The following is a 17,400-nucleotide window of genomic DNA, read 5'->3' as shown; positions in this document are numbered from 1 at the left end:
GTTTCTTCCACTTATATAATTTTTCTCCTACCCCTCCTTTCCTCTTATATGTAATTGTGTATAACCCTGAGGCTCACCTTCCAGTTCCATGCAATCTCCCTTCTCTCTCCCTTTCCCTCCCGCCTATCATCCCTGTTTAATGTTAATCTTCTTCTCAAGCTCTACCCTGTCCTTGGTTACTCCCCTTATATCAAAGGAGACATTTGGCATTTGTTTTTTAAGGATTGGCTAGCTTCGCTTAGCATAATCTGCTCTAATGCCATCCATTTCCCTCCAAATTCTATGATTTTGTCATTTCTTATTGCAGAGTAATACTCCATTGTGTATAAATGCCACATTTTTTAATCCATTCATCTATTGAAGGGCTTCTAGGTTGGTTCCACAATCTTGCTATCGTGAATTGTGCTGCTATGAACATCGATGTAGCAGTGTCCCTGTAATTCTCAGCCTTTTTTGAGACAGTGTCTCACTAAGTTTCTGAGGCTGACCTTGAACTTGCAATCCTCCTGTCTTAGCCACCTGAATCATGGGGATGAAAGGCATGTGCCACTGCACCTGGTTCCTCTTTTATTTTCACTACTTTTCCTTCATCTACTTCTAATGCCTCTAACTTTAGGAGTATCTGTCTGAGGGGCAGGAGGATATGATAGATATATGTCAGGCAGTCCTACACCACCTCCCCCATGCTTAAGATCCCATTAGTTCTCGACTTGCAGACAAAGAGGTTCTTCTATTGACTGAAATAGAATTGTTTCCCCCCCCAAAAAACGTCTTCAGTTCAAAGCCCTGGCATCTGTGAATGTGAATTTACTTGGAAAAAGGGTCTCTGCAGAAGTAATTTAAGAGATGAGATCATCCTTGATTAGGGTGGCAATAAATCCAAAAACATGGATTTGGTGTCCAGTGGTATCCTTACAAGAGACAGAAAACCAGAACATACACAGTGACACAGGGGAGAAGACCAGGTGAAGATGGAAGCCGACTAGACTTATGCAGCTCACAAACCAAGGAACACCAAAGATGGCTGGTAGCCTCCAGAGAAAGAAGAAAGGCATGGAATAGATTCTCTCTCAGAGCCTTCAGAAGGAACCAACCATCCCAAAACTTCGATTTCAGATTTCTGACCCCAGAACTGTGAGACAATAAATTTCTGTTGTTTCAAGCTACCAACTTTGTGGTCATTTATTACAGTCATTCTAGAACAAATATACAGACTTGATTTGCTTTCTCCTTCCAAATAAGGACTACTGGGTGCAACTCAACCCAAATGCTGCCTTCATTTTGTCTTTCTGGGGTCTTTTGTAACAGTTCTTAGGTGAAAATGTCATGCCCAGAGAGATATGTGTGGTGTCTGTTTACCAGCAGAGGAGCCTGGAGGCCCCTTGTGAGGTACTGGGCTCTGTAGCTTCAGGAGCAGGTTCCATGTCCTCATCTGTATCCAATCTGTCTGCTCCCGTCTCAGCCCTTTCTTTCTGCCTGATCCACAGGCTGTTTTCTAACTTTTCTTCAGCAACTTCTAGCTATTCTTCTGTTTATAAAATGGCCACAGTTTCCTGGGGCAAGTTTGAGGACTATAGTTCAAATTTGGCTTTACAACCAAACATTGCCTCATATGGACTCTGTTGTAAGGAAATGTCAAAGGTCTGATTCCTCACCATCTGTAAGAAACGTAGGCCTTCTGCCCAGTAACATGAGTGGTTACTTTGCATCCAAAGATTTACCATGCTCTTCACATCATGCCTTGTTTGTTCCAGGGAGCCCTGGCCTTGGCCAGCAAGGTACTCACCAGAGACAATCTTAAAGTCTGGCCATACCTCATTGAGCTCATTAACAGATTGGTTTGTGAACTCTATGTCACTGTCAGATTCTAACATGTTGAAGGTACCAAGAATTATGAATATATCCAACAAACACTGACAACTTCATGGGTCTTTTTGGCTTTTAATGGCCGTAAAATAAGAAACTTGGTCAAGTGGTCCTGGTAATATAAAATAAACTTGAACTTGCCACAGCATTTGACTGCATGTCAAGTATTTCAACTTGACATCTGGAGTCCATGTCTTTATTTTTTTTTTTAAGAGAGAGGAGAGGGGGAGGGAGAGAGAGAGAGTGAGAGAGAGAGAGAGAGAATTTATTTATTTATTTTTTATTTTAGTTCTCGGCGGACACAACATCTTTGTTTGTATGTGGTGCTGAGGATCGAACCCGGGCCGCACGCATGCCAGGCGAGCGCGCTACCGCTTGAGCCACATCCCCAGCCCCTGGAGTCCATGTCTTTAAAAGTCATGGGCTTAGGTGCAAGGCCTCTGTGGGCACTGGATTCTTCTGATGGCACTGTTTACAGAGAGATATAAGACAATGACTTCTTTGGGGACATTCCCATATTTTCCTTGCAGCTCCTTGAGCATGTGTATCTGCCCACCATGCCCAATACTGAGATGTGTATGTACAATGAAGAATATCAAACAACTCTTCTTTATGTACATAACACCATATTTGATCTCGCTCCCCATGAGTAGCCTCTATCAATTTCTCTGTGCCCTGTACAGAGATGCCCCATCATATTTTGTGGCATGGCGAAAATCACGTGATGACTTCTTCACCTTTATCTTAGCTTCTTTGACTTCCTTTGTTGTTTAAAAGTATTTTTCTTTGGAAAATACCTTGCTGTTGTAACTTTTGCTTTCTATTAACTTTGTTACACTTGCAGGAAAATTTTCTCTCATGTGACTTACCTCCATTTCTATTTCACTTTCATTTGAAATTCCAAGTGGATCATTTCTAGCTCTCTGTGGCATTAAGAAGAACTGAAAGAAGGATCCTAAAAAAAGGATTTAAAAAAATGGAACAAATTTAAATTCACCGATACTCCAACTGAAGGACTTAACCCCTGAAATTCTTCATCTGATTTTTGAAGACTATTATATGGAAGAAAGATAACAGAATAATAGGATAAAGCAATCAGAGTGCCAGTGAGGAGCTTTCAAAACCAGAGCATGCCAACGGAATTTGAAATCTGTAAGGTAACAAATATGTAGCGATTTTAGACAATAGGCAAACATTATGGAAACCATTAGCTTATACAGTGAGACCTAATAAATAGGTCTTGTTAATTAAATAGAAGTGGAAATCCCTAAGGTAGTAGGTAAATATCTTATCCTCAGTACCTTTTTTGTTGTTGTTTGGTACCAGAGATTAAACCCAGGGGCACTTCACCACTTAACTGTATCTCTAGGACTAAATTGCTGGTTTCAAAATTGTGATCCTCCAGTCTCATTCTCCCATGTCATTGAAATTATAAGCCCGTAAACACCCTCAGTGTCTTTTAAAATAATGTAAATGGGCAATGGTACTAGAAGATACAACAAAATAATAGCAAACTCTTAAATAGAAGTTAGCAGAGAGAGGGCTTTTTAGCTTTTCCACAATCAACACAATCAATTTCCTATGGCTGAAGAGTCTGTCCTCCTTTAAGGGGAACCAAGAAGAAATCAGTGGGGATATTTTTAAATGACGTTTTTCCCCTGATGATTGTACATAGGATTAATAAATGAAGATTCTGGGTCCTCACCCTGTGGAACCATGTTCTCATAACTATCTAGCATTCTGTCTCAGAAGCAGTCCTTCCAAGAGCCTTCCAAATATGTGGAATCTTTGCTTAGATTCTCAAATGTTAGAGTTTCCTAAAACAGTACTGGCTGCTGTCACAGGGACCATTCTGACCTTGGAGGTTGGGCTAAGGAATAGCTTCAGCAGGATTGGGAAGAGATGGTGGAGAGCGCCAGGAATAAAGGTATACTAGTACGATGACTCTGAATGAATCATGTGAATATTATATAGAAGAGATTAGGAGAAAGTCTCAGGATCCAACAAAATGAGTCTAGCTTTGTTGGTGAGGAAAAGGGGTTTGCCTTTCTGGGAGGTCAGTACATCTGACCTGTTTTAACAATTCTTAAAATGAAACCCCTTTTTCCAGAATGAAGGACAAGTCCACGTGTAATTGAGCACTCCAAGGGAGATAGATGCTTTCAGGTGCAGGCTTAATGGCTCTAAACAAAGGTAGCAAGATCTGTTTCCAGAAATGAAGATAATTCCATACAAAGAGCCATGTCAGATTGCTATGCTAAAAAGAAATACCCCAAATGAAGTTGACGTGCCACCAAGAGCAGAGAATTCCTCAGGAAAAGAACTTGATATTCAGGCATCTAAATCAAGATTTCTTAGAACAACCCTAAGGTACAGGATGGGGATGGGGTCAGAGGAAAAGTTCATATACTGGTAAGGGGAATCCAACAAGCTTAAGAAAACAAGATCCTTGGGGGGTGGCGGAAGCCTGGCAGTCGCAGAGGTAGCTGTGTGTGCGGAGTGGCGCTCCCTAGAGCTACGCATTAAGAAAAGTAACCATGGAGATCAATGAGAACCCAGTGGATTCAAAATCCATTAAAAATTTTGAACCAAAGATCATACATGGAAGCAAATCAATGGACTCTGGAATATCCTTGGGCAATTATTACAAAATGGATTATCCTGAAATGGGTTTATGTTTGATAATAATAAGAACTTTCATAAAAGCACTGGAATGGCCTCTCGGTCTGGTACAGATGTAGATGCAGCAAACATTAGAGAAACATTCATGAACTTGAAATATGAAGTCAGGAATAAAAATGACCTTACACATGAAGAAATTGTGGCATTAATGCACAATGTTTCTAAAGAAGATCATAGCAAAAGGAGCAGCTTTATTTGTGTAATTCTAAGCCAAGGTGATGAAGGAATAATATTTGGAACAAATGGACCTGTTGACCTGAAAAAATTAACGAGTTTCTTCAGAGGAGATTATTGTAGAAGTCTAACTGGAAAACCCAAACTTTTCATTATTCAGGCCTGCCAGGGTACAGAACTAGACTGTGGCATTGAGACAGACAGTGGCATTGATGATGACAGGGCATGCCACAAAATACCAGTAGAGGCTGACTTCTTATATGCATATTCTACAGCACCAGGTTACTATTCCTGGCGAAATTCTAAGGATGGATCCTGGTTCATCCGGTCACTGTGTGCTGTGCTGAAACTGTATGCTCATAAGCTTGAGTTTATGTATATTCTCACTCTGGTAAAGGTAGCAACAGAATTTGAGTCTTTTCCCCTTGACCCCATTTTTCATGCAAAGAAACAGATTCCATGTATTGTGTCCATGCTCACAAAAGAACTGTATTTTTATCCCTAAAGAAATAGTTGATTTTGTTAGTTTGTATGCCAAGTGAGAAAACAATATAAGTAATACTTTGTTTCCTCTCCCACTTAAATTTTATCTAAAGATGGTACTTTGAAACATACCACTTCTGCAATAGAACCACAATGAAGCTACCTCAAAACTGGGTAGTTGGACTTGAGTTTAATTAGGAATAAATAAATATGGATAATGGTGCAATTATTATGAGAGGAAATTATTGTAAATTTACATCTTTCATAATTCATAAGATTTAGTGATGCCATGCTATGAATTTTCAATAATTTATGAAGATTAAATGTTTCAGTAATGATGAATTATAATATTTTCCTCCACATACGTAAGACTGTGCATTCTAGTTTTTGTCAAACTATACAAATGATGATGTGGGATTATGGACCTTAGAACTTGGGGACATGGGCGTGTTCAAAGGCTTTATTTTAGAATTGATAAACAGAAGTCAGCCAACTGCATTTTTACATCACTTGTCATAGCTCATGGTTTTGTGCTATTTGTTCTGAGCATGCCTATTGTAAAAAAAAAAATGTTTACTTGAAGAAGAGAACTAAATATTTTAGAGAAAGTATGAGCAAGCTGAGTTGATTCTTTTAAGGCTAACTTGCAACATTAATGGAGGGACAGAATCATAACTCTAAGGTGCTAAGATCTACCAGCATATGTTTCTTCTAATTTGTTTTTATGCAAATCAACTTTACAGACCAACAAAATGTCTAAAGAACTAATATTAAAAAATTCAATTTTTGATTGTTTGGATAAACGAAGAACTGCTACAGGAACATACTAAAATATGTTGTGTACAATAAATAGTGAAAATATAAGGAAAGAACAATAAATTATCAGCTGGGCATTCTGTAATTTGAGAGAAAATGGTTTGAACCTAAGATGTGGAACAGCCTATTCAGTGTAGGCAGAGCCATAGACTGGGCTTCAGAAAAGCACCACCTGCTGGTTTCTTACATGTACCGGTGTGTTTATGGCAGATACTTCTTAGGCATGAATAGTGACATAAGAAGACGGACCAAACCAGAAACTTACAAAATGGATATTTTTGCAAAGTGGTGAGAGTCATAGTAAAAATCATGGTATTCCTTGTGGTAAAACTTGTAAATGTTATTTTCGGAAGTTTACAGTCAAAGTAAAATAGTGGCAAAATTGTATGTAGTTACTGGAAATAAAAGAACCATGCACACAGGACCTCAGAAGCATCCGGTGGGAGCCTGTCCTGTGCACAGAGGGAAACTGGAGGACAGAGCTTAGCCCCAGCCAACGAGGCCAGAATCCTGGCTTCCTCACACTTGGAGATACTGAGCCATTACTGACTATACTGGCAGGTCTCACTGGCTTTTGTCCAACATTTCACATGAGCTTTCTTTTTGCCCAAAGAAAGGAACTCATGTTTTAATTTACAGCTAATTGATTCGATCTACTGACTTTTTCTAAGACAATGTAGCATGTAATGGTATCTTATGATGTATTACTGTGTGGCAATTTTGTAAACATTTGTTAAAATTTGTTATTGAATTTTTATTTCAAAACATAAATTCAAACTTAAGATCAAAAAAAAAAAAAAAGAAAGAAAGAAAGAAAGAAAACAAGATCTTTGGGATTCTAGTCATCAGATGCAGAGCTGAAGGGAAGATAGAATCCTGAGAAACAGAAAAAGCTGGAAATGTTGAAAAGCTCTGAGCAAAAGTCCCAGTTAAGCTGAGGCTGTTTTCAGGTATTAAAGATTCTTCACTAAAAAAGGCACAATCGTACATTGGTGATGGGACTGCAAAATGATACAGCCAATATGGAAAGCAGTATGAAAATTTCTTGGAAAACTTGGAATGGAACCACCATTTGACCCAGCTATCCCACTCCTTGGTCTATACTCAAAGGACTTAAATAGAGCATATTGGGGCTGGGATTGTGGCTCGAAGGTAGAGCGCTTGCCTAGCATGGGCAGGACCCGGGTTTGATCCACAGCACCACAGAAAAATAAACACATTGTGTTGTGTCCATCTACACCTAAAAAAATAAATATTAAAAAAAGAGCATACTACAGGGACACAGCCACATCAATATTTACTGCAGCACAATTCACAATAGCTAAACTGTGAAACCAACCTAGATGCCCGTCAGTAGATGAATGGATAGGGAAACTTTGGTATATATACACAAATCAAATGCCATGAATACATGGCATTTGCAGGTAAATGGATGGAGTTGGAGAATATAATGCTAAGAGAAGTTAGCCAATCCCAAAAAAACAAATGCCAAATGCCTTCTCTGATGCACGGGAGGAATAGACGAACTCTAGATAGGCAGAGGGGAAGAGAGGAAAGGAGCGGGTAAGGGGTATAAAAAAGATGTTGGATGAGATGGAAATCATTTCCCTAAGTACATGTATGAAGACATGGATGGTGTGAATATAGTTTGTATATAACCAGAGATTTGAAAAAATGTGCTCTATATGTGTAATATGAATTGCAATGCATTCTGCTGTCACATGTAACAAATTAGAATAAAAAAATTAAAAAAAAAAAAGACTCTCCACTGAAAAGACTCTAAATTCCCTTCCTCAGCAGCACTGGCTAATTGTGGAATATTCCTGACCCTGACAATACTGATTATAAAACCACTGACTTAATAGAACCCATAATAATGTACTGATAAGATATACCCAATTGCATATTGTGAAAAATATGCATTTTGGAATTGAAGAAACTTTTGCTAAATGCTCTCGACACTAAGCCTGAGTTCAAGATCTTCAGTGCAAACTGACATTTTGAAGGCTGTAAAGGTCTTGCAGTAAGGAATACAGTAAAGAAATCAGTTTGTTTCACCTACCATTTCCATGTTATCACTGACATGAAACTTTGTTTTCTTTTTATAAATTATATTTTTTATTTAAAAATTTTTTTTTTAGTTATAGATGGGCACAATACCTTTATTTATTTTAATGTGGTGCTGAGGACTGAACTCAGTGCCTCACACCTGCAAGGCAAGCGCTCTACCACTGAGCCACACCCCCAGCCCATAAATTATCTTTTAAAATATTTTTTTTAGTTGTAATTGGACACAATATCTTTTATTTATTTTTATGTGGTGCTAAGATTTGAACCCAGCACCTCACACATGCTAGGCAAACGCTCTACCGCTGAGCCACAACCCCAGCCTGGGACTTAGTTTTCTAAGGAATATGTGTTACTATTCCAGTCAGTCATAGTGATCCTCGCAAGAGACTTAAAACCACAAGGTATTCAGTGGGGTCCAGGAAGAACTCCTCTCAGATACCTTACTAAACCAGCATCTATTAAAACTGAGTGGCTGTATTGGTTGTTATTTGAGGCCCTTCAGGTGATTCCAGAGGAAGAAGGCTCACCTCCATCCTATAAAAAATGAAGACAGGTTGGAAATAGTTTATAAAAGATATAAAATGTCTTTAATATTTGATGGCCTCATTCTACCCTAAAAGCACAGTCTAAAGGCCACAGGGATCATCATTATTATTATTAGTGATTTACATATTTACAGATTGGGAAATTTCACATAAAAATCCTGAAAAATGGGGGCTGGGGTTGTGGCTCAGTGGTAGAGCGCTCACCTAGCATGTGAGAGGCACTAGGTTCGATCCTCAGCACCACATAAAAATATTGTGTCCACCTAAAACTAAATATTAAAAAATTGAAAGATCTGGCCACACTGAGGGCAACAACTGGCTTGAGTTGAGGCAGCATCTTCCCTTAGGTGGAGCCTGTAGTCCCATAACCCAGTCTTTAAGTGAACTACTTTTTTCATTTTACACGCACAGTGCTGTAGCTATCTTAATTACCAATGTATTTTCTAAAGCAACATGAAAGAAATGTGACCTAAATAGGCTTTTTGATGTGATTTGTGTTGCTGGGGTAACTGATAAATTGGGTCTTCCGAAGCCATGTTTACTCCCTTCCTCATCCATCTGTGCATCTTTGCTTGGGCTCTTCCCAACATGGAATTTTTCACCGATTTTCCAAAATACAGCCAGCTCAAGCCAGTCTTCCTGATGTATTCAGCAACTATAGCTAATGGCCATCTCTCCCTCAGCTGAACAGCCTGTACCACCTGCTGTAGCACTCTGCTTTGCATTTTTGCTCCACTGGTTCAGATGTATACAACCTAGAAGGCTGAAGTTTCTACCTACCTGCATCCCATATTTTGAGCACAAAAAGGTGTTCAAAAGATTATCTCTGAAACACATTTTACAGGTATGCAGTTATTACTGAAGCAGTGCAGGAGTATGGTTTAGTATAAGCTCTTGAGAATTCAATTTTTGACTCTACTATGTGACTAAGGCAAAGTTACTGGGGCTGCAGTTTTTTTCATCTGTAATGGGGACATTACATAGCAAGTTGTTATTAGGACTCAATGATAATGCACATAAGGCTTCATGAAACACAAATTCTAGCTAGTTCTGGGTTTGAGTATCACCTCCTTAGTTAGGTCCTCCTTACACCCCTTTGGCAGCCTCAGCTGACCTGGTAGGCTAATCATTGCCCCCATCCACCTGGTGAAGGGTGAACAGCTCAGGGCTGCATGAATGACTCCAGTGGGTGGTACAGGAAAGGGCTGGATACTACAAAACTCAGGGCAGTTCTTAGGGTGAAAGGGACACTCCAGGGAACATTGCTTGAGCAATGCTCACTCCTCCAGGCCGCAAACAGCTTGAACTACAGCACCAGAACAGCATCTCCATGACCCGCCCTCCTCAGCAGAAGTGAGGCTGCAGGGTTGGAAGCCCCACCCCCAAAGGGACCCAAGGCAAGGAGAAACCTTTTGAATGTAGAGGGCTGGGCAGGACAGCTGTGCAGACTCAGTATTTAGTGTTTTCTTTGCTGAGATGATACCCTAGGGCTGGCATGCATGTGACCAGGCTAAGGCAGATGATATTACCCATTTCTCACATTGTCACAAAACCTCAAATGCCTCCTGCCTGGAAAGTGAACTGCCTTCATGCTTCCTGCCTGTATTCAGTGGGGTCCAGGAAGAACTCCTCTCAGATACCTTACTAAACCAGTGGCTGTATTGGTTGTTATTTGAGGCCCTTCAGGTGATTCCAGAGGAAGGCGGCTCACCTCCATCCTATAAAAAAATGTAAGGTATCTGAGAGGAGTTCTTCCTGGACCCCACTGAATACCTTGCAATTACAGGATTGCACACACTGCAGCTACAATCAACTGCCTGCATTTCACACCATTTCAGTACTCCAAGAGAACCTGTATTTTAGAACATTTTGTATTTCATACTGCAACCCAAAGATTTTGGACTAACAGCACTCAATCAGCACCAGTGCAAAAATAAGTTCAGAGGACCCACATGTAGCTCAGAGAAAGTGAGATTTCTCATTTTAGAGGAAAAGTTTGAAGCAGGGCTACTGGTCACAGCAGCTTCTCTTCTTTATTCTAAGACTTTTTATCCAAAGACATAAATTTTTATGAAAAAAAGTAAATATGCTGTATCCTTATGGCAGCCCATTAGAAGGAAGACAAATTCAAGAATAAATATTCCCAGCTGGCTTCTTTTGTAGGCCTTCCCGATGAGCCCAATGCAGCCATGATGTAGACCAAATGCCTCTGTGCCTGCTGCAAAAAAACCACCATCTGATTTCAGGAAACTGTTAAGTACTTAAAAAAAAACCCTCACGGACTTCTCAACTATGAAAGAACTAATCCTCAAAGTTCAAAGGCCAACTCAATTGAGCCACAAGTAAAATGGATGGCCAGTTTTTGAACAGAAATATCACCCAAACTTCCCTTTATCCAAAGGCTGATAAGGCACTAAGAAACCAAATCACCAAAGTACCACACATAAAACAAAGTATCTTCATTTTAGCGTTTTTAATGCAAATTGTAAATATGGTTATTTTATTCCTGCATCTTCTCAATTGTTTCTTCTTTATATTTGCCCTTTTCCTTTCCTACTTGGCGAGACTTGGCCTTCCGTTCCAGGATCTTTTTGCGGTCTTTGTCCAATTTTAGCCTGGTGATAACCACCTGCAGAAAATATGAAAAACACTCCCACGTTTTAAATAATTACCACCAAAAAGGCCTTAACATCCAATCCCATTTACTAAACCTGCAGAGCAGATGCTTAAACATGAAAAGGTTATCTGTTAGGACGGACAGGCAGTATTATGATTCTTTTCATAGCCTCTTCTGTGCTTTATCACAAAATGTCTTTTAGTGTGAAATGTAACTATTCTATATCTCACCCTAGTTTTACAAGTCACCCATGTCACATTTTTTGTGTGAATTCTATAGAGTTAGTAAAATTAAACATGGCCTTTCACACATGCTTCAACCTTGCAAAATTTTAATGAAACAAATAATGCAGATCTTATTCCAACAAACCTAATCCTAAAGGCATCTACATTATCATAATTCCAGTCTTAAAACATTCAAATAAGTTAATGTACTTCATCTTGACATAGATGAAAAACTAGGGTTGATGCGAGGAGGCTGAGTAACAAGACATTTTATACAGGGTGATCAGGCAAAACTCTAGATAAAGCAAGTGGACCATTTAGGTAAAAGTGGACCATTTAGGTAAAACTATCCAAAGGCAGGAGAACTTGGTACAATATTTGCCTAGTATGCACAAGGCCCTGAGTTCAATCCTCTGGCATCACAAAAAAAAAACAACCCAACCAAAAAAATGACACACAAAACCAAAACTAGCAACAGATAGAAACCTGGGTCCCATCCCCTAATTCTCAGTAGGTCTGGGAACCTAGAATTTGTGATTCTATCAAATTGCCAGGTAATGCTGCCAATCAGCACATATTTTCTCAGTAACATGGTTTAAAACACTTGAGGCGGCCAGGAAGATCAGAACGTGTAAGAATGGAAAAAAACACTGTCAACAAATGGCTGGAGAGGGGACATGAGGTAACATCTTGTAGTTAACTCTGACAGAAATAAGAAGACAAGATTCTAAATACCATGACAGTAGCCAAAAGGTCTTATTGAGTGGGGCATGTTGGCGCACACCTGTAATTCTAGGTATTGGGGAGGCTGAGGCAGGAAGACCACAAATTTGAGGGTAGCCTTGAAAACTTAGCAAGACACTGTCTTAAAACAAAATTTAATGGGCTGGGGATGTGGCTTAGTGTTTAGAGTGACTTTTTGAGTTCAATCCCCAGTACCAAAACAGAAAATCTTACCTGCTGATATGGGTATGTAATAAATGAATTTAAAAATGTTATTTTTGGCCTGAGCAATTGGGAGAATAGAACTGCCATACATTGCCATGGTTAAAAACTCTTTGAGATCTCAAAGGCAAAATCACAAGTTTGAACATTTCAGGTTTGAAATACCAATTAGCTTATTCACATCGAAATGCAAAATTGTCAACTGGAAATAGAGTTCAGGAAAGGGGTCTGGGTTGAAACCATCAACTTCTATATGCCTGAAGTTCTAAGAATAGAGTTAAGAGATGAAGATGACTACTTAGCCACTCCAAGATCAACTGTGTCAAAACAAGCACAAAAAAGACAAAACAATGGTCATTGGATTGGTGATCTTGACAATAGCTGACCTAGTGCGAGACAAGAATATGACTAGAATAGGTTAAGAATGGGGAAATCCTTGCTCTACAGATCAGACTGATTAGAGTTGAAGTGGCCTGACATTTGTAAGGCCACTGACATGGGGAGATGGGGAAAAGAAAACACGGCAAAATTTGAATACAGAATTCTAAGTGAAAGATATTCAGGTGTTTTATTGTACTAGAATTTTGACACTGCTGTTCAAAAATTAGATTTATGGCAACAACATTCGATCTAAAAAGACCACCTGGTATTCGAATGCTCACTCTACATGACCTTTACAATAAAAATTTTTAAAACCTGGAATATGAGGGTTGGGGCGCATGCCTAGAACATGAGACACTGGGTTCAATCCTCAGCACCACATAAGTATAATAAAAAAAAAAAAAGGTATTGTGTCTATCAACAACAATGAACTAAAACTTGGGAAATGGAAATTAGAGACAGCAATAACAAATTGAGTTCCAAAATTTGTGAACTGCCAATAATCATTTAGATACAAATACTGTGCATGGGATTTTCTGCCCAAGTTTCAGGTTTTTTCCATCTGTAGATGGTTTAAAACCTACCTTACAAGATTGTAAAGCTGTCTACTGCTTATTTGATTTTGCTGAACACACAAAACAGAGCTGGAGCTCTACTTCATTTTGTAATACCCAATTTCCTAGACATTAAATATGCCAATATTTAGATTGTTGGTCTATTAGCTTACTAATTGCTTTTGAGTAAAAGGCACAGTAAATATACATATAGAATGAATGTTAAGGACACTGTGATTTCAGTGATATTAGAATTTTTCAATATAAATACAATATTGCTTAAAGATATGGTTTCCAGGGATGGAAATGTAAGTTGGTGGTAGAGAGCTTGCCTAACATGTGAGGCCCTGGGTTTGACTTCCAGCTCTGCAGAATAATAAAAACATCACCAAACCAAAAATCACATGGGTTTCTAGCATATCTAAAACTAGGGATGCTCTATAAATGAGCTGTCACATTTGACAACATTATCGGTCGTAACTGTCTTCTGTCAAGTGTTCTCAAAAACACCTACCTTGCTGGGGTGAATGCCCACATGGACAGTTGTGCCATTAGCCTTTTCCCGCTGAACCCGTTCAATATAGATGACATATTTCTTCCGGTAAACCTGGACGACTTTGCCAATCTGCTGACCTTTATAATGTCCTCGCACAACCTAAACACCAATTCAAAATAACAGAAACGAGGATCAAAGAATGAGAATCACAGTCAAGAAAACTGTGAATCATTTATTCACCATCCATTCTATCATCATATCTATAGGACTCTTCAGTTTTGAAAGACTTAATCATTAAATATGCAAACAGTTCTTAGTTTTAATTAACTTGTAAATAAATCATGTCCCTATCTACAGTGATGATTATTACACCCCTAACTGATGGCCACCAGCAGTACCAGGCTTGTTAAAGGGAGTACACTTTGGCTTTATGCAGAAGCTGTTAACAAACATATTACTCTATCTCAAAAATAACAGCAGCACATGTACTTACTTCAATGCCCACTGAATAGTCCAACCCAGTGGTAAATAGGGCGGGGAACAAGTACTTTGACAAAGGTTAACTGACAGAATTCCCTATCCCAGACATTCTAGTGGTCCTCTGCCTGCCAGGAAGCAACTCAAAGTACTTCTGAACAGACATTCTGTTTCAATTTTATCTAGCACTGCTATATCTTGAAAACAGATAAATCTTCCTCAAAGATCTACAGGCAGTTTTAGCACTAGTACAGCAGGGACCTAGTGGTTGTTCTTTCTTTAGTCACCAGCTGCAGGTTATACCTAAGAAACTCATGGAAATTTTCACTTAGACTTGGCAAATTATTTACTAGTAAACTCTATCATATGGTACTACTACATAGGTCAGTTAGAGCTTCTGAATCCCAGATTATCAGTTCTTCTCTTTTTTGGACCTCAATGATGAAAAAATTAATCCCAAAGTAACTGTTCTGATTTTCAGTCTTGCTCTTTCATTTAGTCACTGCTGCATGCAAAACTTTGGAAAGTTGACTGCAAAGAGAATTGACAGGCACATACTTTTTTTGGTCCCTGGTGCTATGTGTCTTGCAAACCTGTTCTGGGAAGCCAATGTCTCATAAGCATCTCTCAGAATGCAATCCCTTTTGAAAGTGTGTGGGATCATCTGTCAAAACACGAGTAAGTAGGGATACATACCTGAACTTCATCATCCTTTCGGATGGGCATAGATCGAACATTGTACTTTTGTCTCAGCTCTTTGGAAAGAGGGGAAGACATAATCTTCCTGCGAATGTGTGAAGGTGCATTGAAATGCCTTTTGCGGTTCTTGCTTCGGTCAGAAGTCACAAAAGGATTGAACTTCATTTTGACTAAATAAAAAATTAAACATACCCTTAAATGATCAAAGTCTCATCTAGTTTTCAAACAGCAACAACAGGTTCATCTTTGAATTGTTCACAGAAGACTTCCTATCAGTAACTGCACCAAAAACTGCTGGCACTTCATGGCCTACGAAACGAAGTTCGCAATTTAAAAAATATTTGCGGGGATGGTATCTGTATCTTTAGGGAATATAAAGACTTTCCCTTTAATAGCACATCTTTAGCTAAAAGCTTTGTGTATGTGTGTGTGGTGCTGGGGATTGAACCCAGGGCACTTTGCCACTGAGCTACACGGCCCCAGCCCTTTTCTGGTCTTGCTAAATTGCTGAGACTGGCCTCGAATTTGCCACCCTCCTACCCCAGTCTCCCATGTTGCTGAGATCACGAGTGTGCGCCACGGCGACCGGTTACAAACTTTTGTAATCTCTAAACTCCTTAAGTATCGTGTGAAGGAGCCAACACTGTTCTAAATTAAGGCATGTCGAATACTTCAAACATAACATGAGGTTTTAGAAGATCAAATAACGATCTTCTTTTACGAACTTGAGTGTGAACACATTCAGACCCTCCAAAATCAGTCAGCCGCCGCCCCCAACCTTGAGCCTGGAAATTCCTGCAGAGAACTCGGGTCCAAAAATGGTCGAGAGCACTTTGAAAGCTCTACAAAGACTTTAATAAGCACAGTTGTTTCCAGGTGGTTCTTCAGGAAAATACATTGCTGAAGTCCCCAAATCTCCTCTCATTCCCTCTCAGGTTCGCCTGCCCCTACGCAAGGTTAAAACTATCCCGGCCTCCCTCCCTGGTTGCTATCCGGCCGGCAGGAGAATCTCGGGACCCCCGGCGTGGAGAGACACAACCCCCCAAAACGGATGGCTGCAGATTACACGTATTGCCCCGCTGACTCCTCACCCGCTGCCGCTTCAGCGATGGCCGCAAAAGGGAAGAGGCCTACACGTTTCTTCCGGTTCTGTAAGTTAACGGGAGATCTCGCGAGATCAATGTCTAAGCTTGAGAAGGGTGGCGAGTTTGAGCGAGAAAACTAGAAAGAAACCGACGGCTAGCGTCACCTAGTGTCTCTGAAGGGAACTGCGAGGAACTCGTCCTCGGGTCTCCCTTCAGAGATTTGGGCGCTGCCGCTCATTCTCTGGATAGGGTGGTCCCCGAAAGAAAAGCGGGGGTTTACTCAGGGGCCGACTACTCCAGTGGGTGATGAAGGAGTGAGTGGCCCCAGGGCTGGTCCCATCACTCCTGGGTGTCGGGAGGTGGGCGCCCCTTTAGCCAAAAAAAGGCAGGTCCAACTTTGTTCCGCCTGGTGGCGTCGGAACCCTGGCCTGTTGGTCACCCTGTGAGCTGGAGCAAAGTGGAGTCCTTCAGCGAGCTTCCTCTGCCTACAAACCCGACACACACACAGTGACTGTGCTGTGGGGCGCACCAGAGATTCGGATCAGCGGGGGCGACGGGCCGTCGAAGGACTAGGGCCACCGATCGCCCCCCCCCGCCCCCCGCCACCCCCCGCCGCCCCCCGCGGAAATAGATCTGAGTCCTTATTTCTAAGGAGCTCCCAGGTGTAGCCAAGGGTTCTGGTCCAGACCACACTGTGAAAGAGCCGGGCATAGGGATGCTCAGGGAAAAGGGGTACGCTCCCCTGCAAATGGATTCTGAGGCATCAGTTTCTGTTGAATGAATAATGCAGATGTCATACTGTCAGGAGACAAATTTCACAATAATACATAAGACGTAGGGAGTTTGCTGAGTGTTGGGGACATTCTTCTAAGCCTTTTATGTTAGCTTCTTTAATCCATAAAATAGTCATGTCAATGCTGGTATTATTATTGTCCCCATTTTTACAAATGGATCAGCTGAGCTACATATAAATGAGAGGAACCCATGAAAAAGTAATACAGAACCCATAGTTTATAGCTGAACCCATGTATGACCCCAATTTGTAGGAACTCAGTGAGGCAAAGCAAAGAGTGAGAAACCATATACCCTTGAGGGCCCAGAGTCCAGTCAGTAAAGAACATGTGTTTTCATTAATTAAAAAAATATAAATATATGTATATAAACATATATGTATACATATTTTTTAGTTCTTTTTTTAGGTGGACACAATATCTTTATTTTTTTATTTTATGTGGCATTGAGGATGGAACCCAGCGCCCTGCGCATGCCAGGTAGTGCACTACCGC

General features: G+C 40.3%; 1 protein-coding gene and 1 pseudogene across 3 annotated transcripts; one reads left to right on the top strand and one right to left on the bottom strand.

The window, feature by feature from the left end:
• Nucleotides 1-4,391: 4,391 nt before the first annotated feature.
• Nucleotides 4,392-5,069, top strand: LOC308635520 (caspase-3-like; annotated as a pseudogene). The gene is made up of 2 exons: nucleotides 4,392-4,882; nucleotides 5,004-5,069. The product of its transcript is annotated as a caspase-3-like (transcript).
• A 6,025-nt stretch (nucleotides 5,070-11,094) lies between these two features.
• Nucleotides 11,095-16,268, bottom strand: RPL26 (ribosomal protein L26). Of its 2 annotated transcripts, none has more exons than XM_081270540.1 (4): nucleotides 16,121-16,268; nucleotides 15,027-15,199; nucleotides 13,872-14,012; nucleotides 11,095-11,265 (listed from the first exon to the last, which is right to left on the bottom strand). In XM_081270540.1, the coding sequence occupies exons 2-4, from the start codon at nucleotides 15,192-15,194 to the stop codon at nucleotides 11,137-11,139; spliced, it is 438 nt and encodes a 145-aa protein (XP_081126666.1). In that variant the 5' UTR covers nucleotides 15,195-15,199; nucleotides 16,121-16,268; the 3' UTR covers nucleotides 11,095-11,136. The 2 variants fall into 2 exon arrangements, with proteins under 2 accessions (XP_081126666.1, XP_081126667.1); XM_081270541.1 differs by having other exon boundaries at nucleotides 16,096-16,158.
• Between the last annotated feature and the right edge of the window lie 1,132 nt (nucleotides 16,269-17,400).

Source organism: Spermophilus citellus (genome assembly GCF_964194105.1).
Source record: "Spermophilus citellus genome assembly, chromosome: 17".
NCBI classification, from domain to species: domain Eukaryota; kingdom Metazoa; phylum Chordata; class Mammalia; order Rodentia; family Sciuridae; genus Spermophilus; species Spermophilus citellus.
The sequence above is the reverse complement of the archived record's forward strand: the minus strand, read 5'-3'. Positions and strand labels throughout refer to the sequence as shown.

Excerpts from the sequence above, each read along its gene's own strand:
- RPL26 (XM_081270540.1), bottom strand. The coding sequence starts at position 15,194 with ATGAAGTTCAATCCTTTTGTGACTTCTGACCGAAGCAAGAACCGCAAA. Across the intron at positions 14,013-15,026 it reads GAAAGGATGATGAAGTTCAG|GTTGTGCGAGGACATTATAA; the intron begins GTATGTATCCCT and ends ATTGGTGTTTAG. Across the intron at positions 11,266-13,871 it reads TGGGCATTCACCCCAGCAAG|GTGGTTATCACCAGGCTAAA; the intron begins GTAGGTGTTTTT and ends TATTTTCTGCAG.